This window comes from Schistocerca americana, chromosome 5 (assembly GCF_021461395.2).
Source record: "Schistocerca americana isolate TAMUIC-IGC-003095 chromosome 5, iqSchAmer2.1, whole genome shotgun sequence".
Taxonomy (NCBI): Eukaryota; Metazoa; Arthropoda; class Insecta; order Orthoptera; family Acrididae; genus Schistocerca; species Schistocerca americana.
Window position 1 is genome coordinate 442,325,379 of NC_060123.1, and position 14,052 is coordinate 442,339,430.

The 14,052-nt window shown below is 41.5% G+C and overlaps 1 protein-coding gene across 2 annotated transcripts in view; it reads right to left on the reverse strand.

The window, feature by feature from the left end:
• The window catches only part of LOC124615370 (semaphorin-1A), a 911,857-nt gene that overhangs the window by 249,156 nt on the left and 648,649 nt on the right, over positions 1-14,052 (reverse strand). For both annotated transcript variants that reach the window (XM_047143193.1, XM_047143192.1), the window contains exon 4: positions 12,536-12,581. In XM_047143193.1, coding sequence (XP_046999149.1) covers positions 12,536-12,581 — 46 coding nt within the window. The remainder of the gene's footprint in view (positions 1-12,535; positions 12,582-14,052) is intronic.

The following is a 14,052-nucleotide window of genomic DNA, read 5'->3' on the forward strand; positions in this document are numbered from 1 at the left end:
CAGCATGTAATAAAAAAAGTTCAAGCTATTAAATTCTACCTTTGACCCCCGAAAAGTAGACACTTTTCTTGGGAGCTTATACCTATAACATACGAAATTTCATAATTTCATCTTTTGTAAAGTCATAAAGAGTTATACAGACCCCCAAATATCGACCTCGAAGTTCCATTTAGCACCATATCATTAAATTTTAGGTTATTACATTGTGATGAGGTATAGGCTCCCATGAATTTAATTTGATATCGACTGATGTTACCCATTTTTGATTTCATATAATTCTTGAGGGGCTACACTGCATGCAGTCTGCGTACTTCAAACTCGCAGGCCCTTGATCACACCATACTTACGGGCGCCATTCATGTAACTGAAAATCTAAAATAAAGTTTTAAGTGTGACCAATCATAATTCCAAACAGATACTAAAGTTTTAAGTAAGAACAATCATAATTCCAAACAGATACTTTTTACGTCTTTTCACTGTCGCAAAAACAATTCCAAACTTTTCGTATTTTTTGCTCATTTGAATGAGAACCTGGCCTTAAGCGAATGAACCTCTTCCCCGTCAGTGCTGGAAAACTTAATTCTGGATGTCCTGATGGGTGGCTGAACCGTTTGCCTTCCGAACGTGTATGCTTCGTCTCACCAAGCGCAACCGCACTCCGTGTTATACGTAGAAATAAAATCACAGAACTGAAGTTCACTGAAATGACATATTCTGAAGCCGCTAGACTGCTTCTACACAAATAGTAAATTAAAATACCCTGCCGCGTTTTTCAGTCTGTATGTGAAGGCTAATCTCAGATTTACTGAAGGGGTATTAATACGGTTTTCACCAGTAGACACAGTGATTCACGAACTAGGTTTGTGTATATAATTGCCGGCCGCTGGTGGCCGAGCGGTTCTGGCGCTACAGTCTGGAACCGCGCGACCGCTACGGTCGCAGGTTCGAATCCTGCCTCGGGCATGGATGTGTGTGTTGTCCTTAGGTTAGTTAGGTTTAAGTAGTTCTAAGTTCTAGGGGACTTATGACCTCAGCAGTTGAGTCCCATAGTGCTCAGAGCCATTTTGTGTATATAATTATTATCGCTACGCCAAGCAAGTCGTCCGGCCGTAAATACTTAGGGAAGCCGGAATGCGTCGCTAGTTACTAACTAAAATATTTAACAGCATGGACGTAATGTTATTAAGTTAAATATACACTGCCTACACGTGAAAAAGCTTAGGACTTTCATATATTTTACGTCTGTGGTCAGAGCATAGATTATCGTGATGAGAGCGAAACAATTTTTCGCGCTCACGCACTGCGGATTTTCACTAGAATCGATAGGAGAGAGTTTGAATGCCGCAGCCAAATGTGATTGACGTGCTGTAGGCGTTGGGCTGATGAATGAGACTGCGATGAATTCCTATAATTGAATCCGCTGGTCGGCGAGTAATGACGGAGTGGCCGCCCCAGGTTTCCCAGTATTATTAAAAATGAGCGGATGGCGCTCACTGTATTCGGAACAGACAAACCGGCTTCGTTCTGCGGGCCCACAGCTGAAGTGAGCATCATTTCTGTGGATGCGGTTAGATGCACCCAGTTCAGAACATCATGTCGGAGTTGCACAGATCTGAAAGCATGCTTTGCATAACCCTTAAAGCAACAACGGCAAGAATGACATAGGAAACGTAGGTAAAATAAGTCCTCTACAATAAAAATTTATGACACTAGCAAAGCACGCGAAGTCTGTATCAGGAGCAGTAATTTAATGGTAACTGTGCACACGACACACGCACTATGATGACGGAGCAACCTCAGTAAACAGATCATCTTCCAAAGTACATTATAGCGAAATGAAGAAGAACGAAGTGAAATCGTCAACAAACTAACAAATACAGACACTAGACGATATTTAGAAACAATGGATCCGACTCAGATTCACAAACATATAAACAAGAAACTCAATAAACTTGAGGACGAAAGAATTATACACATCACCCTCATACACACAACACGGAATGAAAAAAAAGGGGGTGGGGCAATCTATGACCTTCCCCATAACCGAGATTGCAGATGCACTAATACTGAAGGCAAATAATCTGCTCACAGATATTAAAGAACTGTGACCAGCTACTTCAAATGTACACTTTTAGCCTCTGAATCTACCAGCGTGCTTAGGGACCCTGTACGAGACCAAGGACGAACTGAATTCGAGAGCCTACTCCTACATTCGAAGACAATTCCCATAATGATTTTAAAAATTCTACAGACCACTGCAATCATAAGTTCCTTTGTAGAGGCAGAGGAAATAAGTGCTGATCTGTTTGCCGGCCCCTGTGGCTGAGCGGTTCTAGGTATTTCAGTCTGGAACCGCGCGACCGCTACGGTCGCAGGTTCGAATCCTTCCTCGGGCATGGATGTGTGTGATGTCCTTAGGTTAGTTAGGTTTAAGTAGTACTAAGTTCTAGGGGACTGATGACCTCAGATGTCAAGTCCCATGGTCCTCAGAGCCATCTGAACCATTTTTGCTGATCTGTTGTTTATTCTGGAGCCATACCTTACAGAGAGAGAACTCACGCAAATCCCCCCTGACTTCAGTTACATACTTGAATCAGCAATTGCGAAAGCAGTTACTGCCGTTATAAATACATATATCAACAAAATCTCGGAAATGTGTACCAAACATTCAGGCTTCTATCGCTTTTCGATACCAAAATAGTACGCTTATTCGCACAGATATACGGGATGATTCAAAAGTCATATTCCATAGGTCAGATAGGATGAACCTAAACTCCACCGACAAGCATTCAGAGGTGGTAGCATGGACGAAAACAAGAAAAAGACGTAGCGTAAATACGGTGTCTAAAATGCATACTTTACGAGCTTTGAGCATTTGTTCATCTTCGCTACTGTGGAAAACATCTGTTCAACTGAAGAAGGGCAGTACCTCTTAAGGCATGCATTTTAGAGCCCTTGTTTCATTCACTGTTTCTTTTTTTTGTTTTGTTTTGGTTCATACTACCACTTCCGAAAGTTGGTCGGTGGGGTTCTGGTTCACCCTACTTCTATAGGACGTGATTTTTGAAACACCCTGTATACACACAACATTCATACCACAAAGAACCATATATTGAAAAACAAGAGAATCTACACTCACAGCAAAAAATTTTTGATAACAGCCGAGATAAATACGTAAAGTACGCTGTGGTTTAGTTGACACACATACGATAGGGGTCAAAAGTTTTTAGACATCATTTAAGAACTTGACCTGTTAGTGGCAAATCGTCCGGAATAACGCGACACATACCACGAAAGACCTAGTGCAGCTATTAACAAACTTCGCACTAAAAAATAGAAGAGATGTAAGTAAAATTTCTGACTGGACAGTCCACTCTGGATTTCTGATCACAGCGCAACCACTTTCACGTCTAACGATAGAAATAACACTGGTCAAAATCTAATTACAGCAGGAAGATTTAAAGTAAGGAAAGTGCTACAAGCTATGCGAAACAGCTTCCAGTGGCAACAGAATATTAAGCATTGTTGATCTCAGACATAACAAAAACTAATACAAATCGCGCCACTCCATTGTGTCCCCAAAACTGCCATCACATCGTTAAGAAAGATTCAGTTGTCACTTGAGCTGGCGGACATTAGACAGTATAGAAGGCAAATCATTAACGTCCGATTTTGTTCGTTGTCGTTTCCATGATGCTTTCCGTCTAAGAAGAAAAAATCACTTTGGAAAAAATGTTGTAATCGCTCTGGAAAACGTCAGGGTTGTAAGGCACAAGTTCAAAAAATGTGCACTTAAGCTTTCGGAGCAAATTCTTCGTCGGTGCAGTAGAATGCGGGCGAACGTTATCACGATGAAACACAATGCCGCTGTACAGCAATCCACGGCGTTTGTTTTGAACGGCGCGGCGTGGTAGGTAAAGGAGTTCACAGCATGCCGCTGGTCTCTCTTCTAGGCTTAAAGTCGGTGAGTAGAACGTCCCTTCTATCCCAAAACAATTTGGCTATAACCTTTTTGGTGATCCGAATTTGTTTAGCTATTTTTTGTTTTGTTGGGGATCGTGAATGATACCGCTGCATTAACTGACGCTTTGTTTATGGGCTTTTAGACTAAACCAAGGTCTCGTCAACATTAACAATGTCCTTCAAAAACTCCTAGCTATTCATCCCATGGCGAGTGAGGTAAGTCCTTACAGCTCCCATTGGTTCTTTCTTTTTTATGTTCATCTGCAAAAAGTCGGAGAACCCGGTTGGCACATGATTCTCTATATACGGAAAACAAAGTTTCAGGCCACCAATAGCGAACCGTCTATCCTACTGAATTTTGTCCTCAATACTTGATTTGAATTCGCCACTCACACCTATAGGTCGCCATAATCGTTTTTCATCACGAATATTCGTTAGTTCGCCGTTACATATGAGGCACTATTTTTGAACTGAGGCGTCGTTCACATATTTTCATGAACTTCGATACCGGTCTGTAAATTTCGATAGGACGGTTTTTTTTCTTTCAATCATTCAGAAACCGTGTTACACTACGAAATCACACTTGGCAGGATCGTTAATTTTATCACACATTTTAAAATCGCACAAATACGAGTGAACTAGCGTTCCTGTTTTCTATTAGCGTCATACTGGCGCCAACGATTAGTAAGGTCTATGACATGGCGGTGGGGGTAGGGAGGGAATTGACCGGCTCGTCAGATCGAAATATATGCTATGTAATTGATATTTCCAAGTTCTCATCGGTAAGGACGTCGGCAACGGAAGAACCGTCGCGTAAGGATTCTCACTGGGCTCTGTACTTTGAACAGTTCTCTTTAATCTTTACTCTTATGCTGCCGCTATTCTTCATGCCAACACTAGAAAATTCGTTTACGTCAATAACGTAGACGTTAACATCCACAGAAAGTCCATAGAGGAAACTGATACGATAGTGACAGATTATTTCTGAATCTTGTGGCTGCTCAAACCCAGCCCAAGTAAAACAGAATGCTTGTGCTTCCATCTCAATAACATAGTAGCCAGCCGCCAACTGTTTTAATGGGAATCTGGTAAAAGACAAACCTATCACCTAGACAAATCCATGAGCTATTTAATCACACTTGATAACATTACAACCCAATTTCGCATCAGGGATGATATTCTTCCGAAACTATGTAGTACCACGTGGAGATTGGCGTACAGCACAGCACAATGATGCACTCCTGTGCTAGCGGACAACAAGCTCGACACTCTACTCAACACAACAAAGAATATGATCACATACTGTCTAAAATACAACTTGTTTTATAAAATTTCGGGAGAACTGCCGGATGTCTGTAACTTGCTGGTATGATATATTGGCGCTGGGTCTTCTGGCCGTCTTCAGATGAGTGCTGACGAGCAATAAACTGAGCTGCCCTATTTAAGGTTCCGCCGGCACATGTGTGGTGTCCCAGTTGGCATAGCGCATTGGTGTCCAGTTGGTGTGCTTCTCCAAAGTCTGTACGCATCCTCCGAGGTGAAAGATCGCCTCTTCGATATCAAAACGATTCTCTTCGCACGGTAAGACCGCAGGACGACGCCGATTACGCAGAGCACAATGTTTTTCTTTAATCGTGTCCCATGCAGAATTTAAATGGAAACCGCCGTCTCGATTCATAAGGGATTCATACAGTATTATTTCCACAGATCCAACTACTGAATTTTGACGCCTGGGCTACAGTTTTTGTTTCATTACATTTCATCGAACGGCCAGTGCAAAGGCAGAGTTCATCGATGGTGGACTTAGTTGCTTGGAGAATGCGAGTACGCCGCTGATGTTAATAATGCGATCATGCACAGTGCGTGTCGTTTGCCCTATATAATATTTGCCGCATTCACGTGGAATCCTGTTAACACTTGACTAAGTCATCTTTAACAGATCCCAAAAAAGCTGATATATTGGAAGAAGGTCGAAAGATTACTTTAACTTTATGTCTTCTTAAAATTCTTCCTATTTTAGCTGAAACATTTCCTATAGATGGCAGACAAGCAGTAGTTTTTGAGGTCTCATCCTCCTCTTTGCTCTGACGTCTGTACGTCTGTAGTGCTCTCCGTACTTGAGACGAACATCCGCTAGTCAGGAACACAGTCTGCAGGTGTTCCAGTTGCGTTTGTAGGCTATCGGCATCTGAGATGGTATGGGCTTGGTGGCTCAAGGTCTTTAGAAAGCCCACCGTCTGTGCAGGATGGTGGCAACTAGGAGACTGTAAGTAAAGGTCAGTATGAGTGGCCTTTCGAAACACTGAATGCCCAGTAGTGCCGTCGCTCTTACGTCGCACCAATACGTCTAGAAACGGCTTGCTACCTTCTTTCTCCACCTCCATAGTCAATTTTATTTTATCATGTATGGAGTTCAGATGTTAATGGAACTTTCGGGGACTGTCCAAACTATGAAGCCAAATTATAGAAGTATCGTCAACGTATCGCCAAAACACCGTTTGTTATATAGAAGAGGTGAGCTTTCACCGTGGAGGACGCGCAGACCAGTGCACTGACTTAACATCAGAAACGCATGCGCAGTGCCAACTAGGACCCCACGCACGTGTCGGCAGGACCTTAAATAGTGGAGCTCAATGTACTGCTCGTGAGCATTCGCCTGAAGATGGCTAGAAGACTCAGCGTCGAGGTATCGTACCAGAAAGTTAAGACATCCGGCAGTTCTTCTGGAATTTTGTAGAACAATCTGAACGCTAGCAAAGTTTTAAATTTCAAACACCAACTTACTGGCTACCAACTCCACGTCATATCACTCCGTCAGAACTCACAATACAGTTCCGATTCTACTTCAAGTATTACATCTGACAGGCTAAAATCAAGTTAAACAACAATAAAAACTGCTGCAGAAGTTCCTGGTGATGAACTTGATATGGGTTAAACCATAAATGAGAGCAAATATGAATCCACCGGGTACCACTAACTGTACAAACCGACCTAAACATCTGCAGTAAACCAGCAGGCTTCAGCCTGCCCCAACGTACATGGAAAACTGTTAACAGAATCTGCACAAACTAAGGAGTATGTAAGGACTTACTTTGAAAAGGGTAAAACTGTCTGACCCATCTTGCAGTCGCCAGACCATTCACCACATGGTGCAAAAGTTCTATAGGCCGTCAATACAAGAAACTTCCTGTCACTGATCCCGAATGCAGTTAACTAGATTGGGAAACTGTTAAATTTAATATTATAAACTAGTGCAGCATGTATGTAAGATATTTTCAGTCTTTGTTTCACCTATTTTTAACTAGCACCGCCACTGTTTTATGTCTGACAGTGTACAATAATATCATGCGTTTCGACACTCGCTAAATCAATAAATCACTTCATCACATTAAAACAGCAGAGATATTCAAATGGTTCAAATGGCTCTGAGCACTATGGGACTCAACTGCTGTGGTCATAAGTCCCCTAGAACTTAGAACTACTTAAACCTAACTAACCTAAGGACTGCACACAACACCCAGCCATCACGAGGCAGAGAAAATCCCTGACCCCGCCGGGAATCGAACCCGGGAACCCGAGCAGAGATATTCCGATGACTTTCAAACTGCATCTGGAATATTAACTAATTTCGTTGTTCTGTTCCTCTCTGCTCAACTAGTATGTGAATCACCAATTTTTTAATCAATAACAATAATTTCAACCGTCACTGTTGCACTGAACTGTAACAGATCTCTCTAACACATATGAACCGCGGAAATAAAAGATTACCGAGTATTATGACTTGTCACAGTAATAGCTTTGATATGTATATCAGTATATCATTCTGTGTCTCCATTCTTACGACAGTTTTATTCAAGTCATTGTGGGGATTAACACGATATTAATTCAAAGTGCAGATATTCCAGACAGGTTCACGAGTAATAAATCAGATGATATTAGTTTTAGCCGACTTGTTTGTTGGAAAGCCTAATTAAGTAGTGTAGAAGAGAGTGTCATAGCTGGAGGATAGTGTGCCTAGGAATACATGATGTTTCGTGGTCGGCGTTTCAATTTAGTGATTGCTTATAGAATCACACGAAGGAGTGCACTACAGATACCGCTGTAAGCAGTTTTCGACATTTTCTACTGTTTTTGTTGTTGTGAGACACAATGCAGTGTTGCGTGCATCGTTTGTAAATATTTCAAGTTCTACATAATCAGCTGCCGTATAATATACATATAAGGTATTTGGAGAATACTGTTAGCTATTCATTTACAGAGTTTCATGGTGACTAAAACTCTATATATTTTTAAAACTAGTTACATAAAGTGTGACGATTAAGCCTTACATCGCCGGTCATGCACCATGTAGCACGTTGAAAGGGAAGGTTTTCTGCGATGAAACACGTAATATTTGCAAATTAACTGAGTATCTTTAATGTCTCAAAATGTTCTCTATCGAAACTGGAAATTTGTGTTACTTGCCAGTAGCTTCAATTTGAAATGTTTCTTAACTTTTAACTGGTTTTTGATAATGCTACTTCTTAGTTTGATTTCACATACTGATTACTGGTGTGTAGTAGATTAATAATGTAACGGAACTATTTGTAAGTTTTTCTCAATTGCCACACTTTTAAATTTGAATAAAATATTTGATCCTAAGTACACGGCTATGTTGTATATTGGAACAGATCTTCACATTTGCAAAAACCTTACTTTCCAGAATAATTTTGTAATTTCAGAAAAGGACTGCAGCACATATAGAATGAATGCTATCACTTACAAATTAAATAAGAAATTATATTAAACTTCTGTTACAGGACTAGCAAGAGGCGGAAGTCTGGAAAGAGCTTCGTGTAAAAGACTCTCCCCTGCGGCAGAGATAGCTTCAGTTGAACACAAAGTGTTAACACTTTATGTTACTTTTAGCTGGAGACCGTCGCGGATGTTACTGCTTTCCTTATAGAAGATGAAGATGGAGAAAGCGAAATATACAAATTTGAGATTGCAAACACTGGTCCGGAAATGATTGGGTATAATGTTATAAGCGAAAATGTACTGTTGGTCTACTGAGAATGAAAAAGATGCTTTCTGTAGTAATTTAAATCATTGGCACGTATTTTTCTCAGTTATAAATCTACAACTGCTGTTCAAAGCGGCGCCTCCCAGCTTCTAAGCGGTCTCCCGTCGTATCTGTTCTAATAACTCGTATGTCATTCGAACAATATCTCAGACAGCGTGATTCTTTCCAGGTGATCCTCTTTATTTTCAACTGGTATCTCGTAAACAAGACGTTTACACTATTACCCCACAGTAGTAACCAAAGTGATCAAATAATGGGAACATGTTAGCCACGACACCGGACCTCACCATTCCACCTTTCAGGGATGTCTGGCGAAGGTATTCATTAAAAAGATGTCCAAAGTAAGCCGGATATTGAATGTTTTCCGGGGAATTGGAGTTCTTTTAGATGACTACAGGCGTTTTCACTTACTATCGGCAAGCGTTCTCTGTCGTTTTGCTATTTTAGTGACGTGGGGTATTAATTGTTCATTAGTATTTACAAATGCGTGTGAGTCTGTAACATCCAAGTCAACTTTGAGACACACTATACACTTTCAACGATTTGTAGAGTTTTATATAAATCAATCATTTTAGATTTGCAACACCATATATTTCATGGAAACATTTATAGAAACGTATATTGAAATTCAAAATGTAATTTTGTAAATTAACTGTATAAAATATACCTATTTAACAGAATTCCTTTTTTATCTTTGAAATGTGGATCTTTGATAATCACGCTACCTTCGGCTTTTCGCACAGTACAAGTTATGAAGTAGGTTGTGAAGGACGCAGTCTCAAGCTGGAATTGTGGCTAGGCGAAGTGTAGTGTGAAAAACAGAAATAAGTGATGTGTTCGTTGAAAAACACACAGACTAATGACTGAAAAGTTATTTTCACATCATGTACGTAATTTAACTAAAGGATTCAGGATAGTTGAGGGAGATGCGTAACAAATGGCTACAATGAAGTATCAACAAAACCGACAAATACCAGGTAAGCTTATTTGTAGTAATTTTATGAACTTTTTTTAGTATGGGAAATACAACAGCTTACAGTGGTAAATTCTATGGCGCACAGCCACTGGCCTGACTGCAGCCTTCTTAGCCGCGGCAGTAGGAGGGCGAGGGCTGTTGGCTCTTCGTCCCTGCCGCCTCTTATCCCCAGACCGCACGAGATGGCTCAGTGATTAGCACAGCGGATTCGCATTCGTAAAGACGATGGTTCAAATGCGCGTCTGGCCATCCCGATTTTAAGTTTTCCGTGAGTTCCCTAAACTGCTCCAGGTAAATGCGGGGATTGTTCGTTAGAAAAGACACGACCGATTTCCTTCCCCTCCTTTCAACAAGAGGAGCGCGGGTTGGTGGCAGGAGGACAGAATGTATTAGCTTTCCGGATGATGTGGTGTTATTGGTAGAGAGCGAAAGAACTATGACTGGAATGTTAAAAAAATTAAATACCACCTGAGAGGGATTCGGAACGAGAATTAAAAAGAAAGAGACAAAATCTATGGTGATAAGTGCAAGAAAAATAAGAACAGCTATAATGTTAAGGCAGGAAGCTATAGTACAAGTTGGTGTTTTCAAATATCTGGGAAGCATAATTTAGGAACACAGAAGGTGCAACAATGAGGTGAAAACGCATATGGCAACTGCCAAGGACCCATCTAATAAGAGGCGGCGGCTTCTATGTGGGTGCATCGACAGGGACCTGAGAGTAAGACTGGCGAGATGCTTCATATGGAATGTGGCATTATACGGAACTAAGGAAGAGCAAGAATGAAGAATAGAAGCATTTCAGGTATGGATTTGGAGGAGGGATCAAATGGCTAGACAAATTGAGAAGTAAGGTGGTGTTGAGAAGAGTGGAGGAAAAGTGAGAAATTTTAAAGATAATCAGGAAGAGAAACACAACTGACTTGTATATTGAACGAGAAGAGAGAGTTTACTGATGGTGAATAGTGCAAAGATAGAAAACAATTATGAAAAAACGAAGAGGGTGACAAATGACAGGACCGCATGGAGATCTACATGGCAAGACCTGCCGTGGGCAGAACATTGATGATGATGATCATCCTTTTGTAATCCGATTCTGAGTTCCGTCTCTAATGACCTCGCTGTCGACGGGACGTTAAATCTTCCTTCCTTCCTTCCTTCTTTTTATTCCCGGGAGAGATCCACAGTACTCATCTGACAGCAGAATGTGTGGGCATGAGGGCATCTTGGAGGGACTGGAACGAGGAAAAGTCTCCCCTATCCGGAATTGAACCCCAGGCCTCCAGGGACGGAGTCCAGAGCTCCATCAGCTAAACCGACACGGCCACGAAATGCAACCGTCTGTTACAATAAACTGCACTCCTGTTGATTTTTCATGGATAGGTGAGAACTAGCAGAAGGTTACAGTATCCATCATGCTGGACCTACACACATGCACGAAGATCAAACGGAATATTGTACGACGGAGTGGAGCTTTGTCCATCAGGAACATTGGCACAATTAAACGGGAGGAAAGGAGATATGGGTCTTTTAAGCGGTCACTGGCTATTATTACCAACATGTACATAATAAATCAGTTTATTACATCACATAAGCGATTCGTTATGTTCGTATCGCACTGCCACAGTTCTCTGACACATCGTGTTGATTCTTAGCTTTCGCACAGTGGTTCCACGAGCAGGGTTTCTCGTATCTCACACCGATTCATTAATTCTGTGGTGTCACCGCCAGACACCACACTTGCTAGGTGGTAGTTTTAAATCGGCCGCGGTCCATTAGTACATGTCGGACCCGCGTGTCGCCACTGTGTGATCGCAGACCGAGCGCCACCACAAGGCAGGTCTCGAGATACGGACTAGGACTCGCCCCAGTTGTACGGACGACTTTGCTAGCGACTACACTGACGAAGCCTCGCTCCTTTGCCGAGCAGATAGTTAGAATAGCCTTCAGCTAAGTCAATGGCTACGACCCAGCAAGGCGCCATTAGTAACATTGCATGTATCTAAAGAGTCTCACTTGTATCGCCACAATCTCCAGATGTACCAAAAGGATGGATTAAAGTTAAGTATTCCAGAAGCTACGTACTTTTCTTTATAGCATTCATTACTTATCCTGTTTCAGACCTCACGCCCATCTGCGTGAGCGTAGCGCGTGCCTTTCGGCTTCCTCTCATTGTGTCTAGGCTGTCTTGTCTAGACACAACAAATTCTTCCCTCAGACACCCTTTAGATGCACAGCCCGACTCTTTCGAATGAAGAAGCTTAAGTGAACCAGGCAGATTAGGCAGATACTTTTACTTCACACAGTCATAAAGCTGCTAACTTTTTCTTTTTTGTGTGTCAGCATTGCAGAAAAAGGAAAAAAACGGTACGTTTTGCAGGGGAAGCGATTCATTTCAGAATGGTAAATCAATTAAAAAATTAGTCGCCGCACTGTAAACAAAGCTGCGCTGAAGCGTTTCAGCAAGCCATTGACGGACAAATTTCTTTAACGAGGTGATATTACAAGTGTCGAACCGGAGAGAAGACACTCACCTGCGTCTCGGACAGGTCGACCAGGCTGAGGTTGTGCACCAGGTTCCTGAAACACAAACAGCAGCCGCTTAAGTAAGTTGTGCAGCAGAGAGTATCACATCTGGAACATTGCTATGTGTCAGCAAGTGTGGCAAATTTTTGTTTTGTTGTAATACACGACTACAAACGTACTATGCCAGGCAAAGAATTTATTTCGTTTTTTGTCTAACACATTCAGTTTCATATGTTGTGTGTGCATAAAATACAGCCTGAATCTGGACTCCGTCACAAACTTTCAGAGACGTTAGTAAAGACCAAAACACGAAAATCGCTAGTAAGCACGAGTTCTAAAATGCATAACTCAAGAGCTAAAAGCCCATGTTCATCTTTGATACTGTGAAATACATCTCTTCTGCTGCAAGCTCTTTGCTTTTCATGTTTTGGGAAGTACAGTTTAAAAGCTATGCATACTTATTCAGTAGAAGAGATGTGTTTCACAGTAGTAAAGATGGACAAGTGCTCACTGCTCTTAAGATATGCGTTTTACAGCCCATATTTATTAGACATTATTTAATGCTACAGGCATGAAACACCGGCATGGTGCTAATGAAAAATAGGCGACAAATAGACGAAAAGAATCTTAAATATATGGTGTACTAGTTTATGATGCTAAATCTAATTTCTCGATCCAGTCAACAGCACTCTGAGTCAGTGACAGGAAGTTTCTTTGCATTGACTGGGTATCATGTTAAAGTTCACTCCTGCATGACATGTTGCATGGTCTGGGGTGCCTCACAAGTCTAAGATGAATCGGGCACTTTTTTCTGTTTGAGAAATATGTGCTTGCAAAGTCCACAGTTAATGCGGATTCTATTAAATGTCTTCCACGTACGTCGGAACAAATTGATGCCTGCTGGTTTAGTGTCGTTATTAGGTCGGTATGTATTTCTGGTTGTACTAGTTGGATCCATATTTGTTCCCTTTCATGATGTACCCCATATCAAATCCATGAACAACAACTGCTGCAGCAGTATTTATTGGTGTCTGACTGGACTTAAGCCTGTTAGATGTAACATTTGGAATATGATAGGAACTTATATAACAAAGCTTCGTACTTCCGAGCCCTGCTAGAGCGAGATGGCTTAGGCTTGGGAGCCAATACGGTGATGTTTCTTTTTAGACAGTCTGTGTTCGTACTCTGCAAGTTTGTCAGTGGATTTCTGGTTTCCTGTGTTATAGTAACATACACTATCTGACCATTAGATGGCGCTTTGTGGCAGGGTGCATTGTCATGTTGATAGTATCATCGTGTCTGAACTGATTCATAGCCGTACGCAGTACACAATGTTGGAAACTATGTTCATATCTTTCTTATCTGCAGTCTCCAGTCTCTGCTTCAGAAAATTGTAATATACAAAAACAGCTAGCGTGATTAACGGACATCTGGCGCATACGACTTACCTCCGTTAGGTTAACTGACGGCAGCGGTTACGAGGAGGGCATCAGGCAAGAGCCAGTTTGCCAAATCACGAAAATAG